The sequence below is a fragment of the Cyprinodon variegatus genome, unplaced genomic scaffold (genome assembly GCF_000732505.1).
Source record: "Cyprinodon variegatus isolate N-32 unplaced genomic scaffold, C_variegatus-1.0 Scaffold1103, whole genome shotgun sequence".
NCBI lineage: Eukaryota > Metazoa > Chordata > Actinopteri > Cyprinodontiformes > Cyprinodontidae > Cyprinodon > Cyprinodon variegatus.
Genome location: NW_015151556.1, coordinates 139,391 through 142,454, shown reverse-complemented (window position 1 = coordinate 142,454; position 3,064 = coordinate 139,391). Strand labels below are relative to the sequence as shown.

At 45.8% G+C, this 3,064-nt stretch overlaps 1 protein-coding gene across 8 annotated transcripts in view; it reads left to right on the top strand.

Moving 5' to 3' along the window:
- The window catches only part of LOC107101489 (unconventional myosin-VI-like), a 76,546-nt gene that overhangs the window by 40,915 nt on the left and 32,567 nt on the right, over window positions 1-3,064 (top strand). For all 8 annotated transcript variants that reach the window (XM_015400439.1, XM_015400438.1, XM_015400437.1 and 5 more), the window contains exons 12-15: window positions 501-642; window positions 1,813-1,970; window positions 2,048-2,139; window positions 2,659-2,731. In XM_015400439.1, coding sequence (XP_015255925.1) covers window positions 501-642; window positions 1,813-1,970; window positions 2,048-2,139; window positions 2,659-2,731 — 465 coding nt within the window. The remainder of the gene's footprint in view (window positions 1-500; window positions 643-1,812; window positions 1,971-2,047; window positions 2,140-2,658; window positions 2,732-3,064) is intronic.

The following is a 3,064-nucleotide window of genomic DNA, read 5'->3' as shown; positions in this document are numbered from 1 at the left end:
CTTTTATTGAGCAACAGAAAAGTGAACTTTTAACTTGATACTAAGTTCTGTGAGCGCTAGCCTGGAAGCTGCTGCTGCCACACTGCATGCTGGGAAAGCTGTCTGTCTGGAGAATGGACAAGTCTGGTCTGATGCATGCTGGGTAAAGAGGGAGGGGCAAGAACAACATCTGGGGACTTTGTCCGTTCTCGGTCTGCTGTTCTTGTGAATTGGAACAGTTCTAGGGCTGAGGATGATGACGTTTCACGAGGAAACAAGAATTAGAAACGACGGTGGTCTGGTCTCATAAATCCAGTAAAAACGGTTTGAAAACCAACGGAGCTTCAGAATAATCAAGGTTTACAATCAGAAGTAAGAGAACGACTTAATTGATCACTGATGGTTTCAGAAAGCGAGCAGAACTGCAGCTGTAATGGAAAACAGACACTCTACATCCCAAAGGTCAAAAGGTCGATGTTTTGTGCCGCCCTGATGTTTTTGTCCTTCTCCTCGTCTCGCAGGCGGCTGCAACATCAAGAACCAATCGGGTCAGGCGCTGGAATACTGCGCTGAGCTGCTGGGCCTGGCGGAGGAAGACCTGAGAGTCAGCCTCACCACCAGGGTCATGCTGACAGCAGGGGGCGCCAAAGGCACGGCCATCAAGTAAGAAGCTCTGCTCACCTCTGAGACACTGAAGGTTTCTCTTCCCTATAGCTGCTCTGATCAGCATAGAGGGTTAGGGGCTTCAGCCAAGACCTCCTGTGAAGGTCATCATCAGAACCTCATCAGTCAGGGTTGGGCGGCCATCTTGGAGCAACCAGAAAGGATAAAGATCATTTTGCTCCTCCTGCAGGAGGTTATGTATGATAAAGAGGATCTTAGAAACGCAGCCCAGACAGGCTGCAGGGCTAAATTCACTGAGGAAAAATGGATCCATGTTGGTGAGAACAAAGAACAGCTTTTATAAAAGGATATTTGAAGCAAGCATATTTTATAAAATGGAAAAAAAGAGTAATTTAATTCAATTTTTAACCAATTTTTTAATTTTATGTTTTTTTGTTTACATTTTAAATCCTGTTTTACAGATCTTGCGCTCCTCCCCTCTGGGATAACAAACAGAAACGGGCGCAGCGTTCTGATTGGTCTGCGCTCAGACCAGAGCGAGAAAACAGGATTTATGAAACAAGAACCTTCATAAAAAAATCAGTCCTCAGATCCCCACAAAAAAACTGCAGAAATACAAATGAAAAATAGTTGTTTAAAAAAAAACAAAAAATAAAATATTTAAAAACTGAATTTTTTCCAAAATAAATGTAAAATGAAATCTTAAAAATGATCAAATTTAAAAATGTCTGAACTTGGGATAGAAATTATACATTTTTCTGAAATCTTTTTTTCTTGATTGACAATTTGAATCCTCTTTTGAAACATGTTCTTTTAATAATCTGACCCAACATGGCCGGTCTGAAGGGTCATAGGTCAGAACCAGGGTCAGAGGTCAACTCTTATATTGACAATAAAGCTTTTTTTGCCATTATCATTCCACTGTCACAAGTACAAAGCAACGAAATTCCCTCTCTGCATTTAACCCCTCCCCTTGGTGAGCAGTGGGCTGCCATTGTGCGGCGCTGAGGGAGCAGTGTGGGGTAAACGGTCTTGCTCAGGGACCCAGAGTGTCTCTGAGCAAGACCTCTGTATCCCAAGCTCTATGCCCTAACCACTAGGCCGCCACTTCCTGAATCGGCCTCCTCTGTTCTGGGTCAGACGGTACCAGTAGACCACGCAGTGGGTCTGAGGCGTGGGCCGAGGTTCTGACAGTCTTTCCCTCCCCAGGGTGCCGCTGAAGGTGGAGCAGGCCAACAACGCCCGGGACGCGCTGGCCAAGGCCACCTACAGCCGCCTGTTTGACCACGTGGTGACGCGGGTCAACCAGTGCTTCCCCTTCGACTCCTCGGCCAACTTCATCGGCGTTCTGGACATCGCCGGCTTCGGTGAGTCCCGTCATTAGGTAGAGCCGCCGTTTGAAGTTCTGTGGTTCTGCTCACCTCCTGCTGCCTCTGTTTTACAGAATACTTTGAACACAACAGCTTCGAGCAGTTCTGCATCAACTACTGCAACGAGAAGCTGCAGCAGTTCTTCAACGAGCGGATCCTGAAGGAGGTGAGCCGCCTCTGTAGCCATGGTTACAGAACGGACCACGACCATCGGTCTGGGTCTCAACTATTTACTCCAGTTAAATAAACAGAGATTGATGGATTTCACTCCATCGACACTTTATTTTTATCTTTGCAAAGAGAGAACAGTTCATCATTCGGCCCTTATTGCTCGGTAATCACTTTGGTTAAACAGTAAAATGTTATGAATAAACAAACAATGAGAATCTGGTTTGTTATGAGAATCTGAGTGAAAACTTTTATAGTGAGTAAATGGCATAAATCAATACATGAAATAAGAGAAACTTACATTTTCTGACCACCCTGGCCCAGAGGTATAACCTCAGTCAGATGGTTGTCATGGTAAAGTTTCTATTTGAAACCCAAGATGACAGCGAGGTCGTTACCTCAGCAGCCAGTGGTTGGTTCTGGTTCCGCTTGCTGGTGTGACGCCAAGACCTTCAGGTCCTCCAGAACCACCCCCCATCCTCATCAGAACCTCCTACTGATGTTTCTCTCTTTGCAGGAGCAAGAGCTGTACCAGAAGGAGGGTCTGGGCGTCAACGAGGTTCACTATGTGGACAACCAGGACTGCATAGGTAGGACAGAACCGTCCCTCTGCTGGACATCAGACGCTCTGCTCAGTTCTCTCTTCATGGGTCCAAAATAAAACAGTTTTCAATATTGAAGGCTGTGTCTGAACATCCGCCCTAACCCCTAAACCCCTCCATCACTACATAGAGTGGGGACTATATGGTTGATTTTATAATTAACTCAGTTAACTGACCGTTCGGACAGTTGATCTTTACTTTCTGCTCCCCATTGGTCACGTAACTCCGCACCATCTATGTTATTCCTCTCCGCTGTCAGGTTGCTGCAGCCTATGGCAAAAGCAGGCCGTTGTGACAATAAATCCCATGATGCTTTGCCAG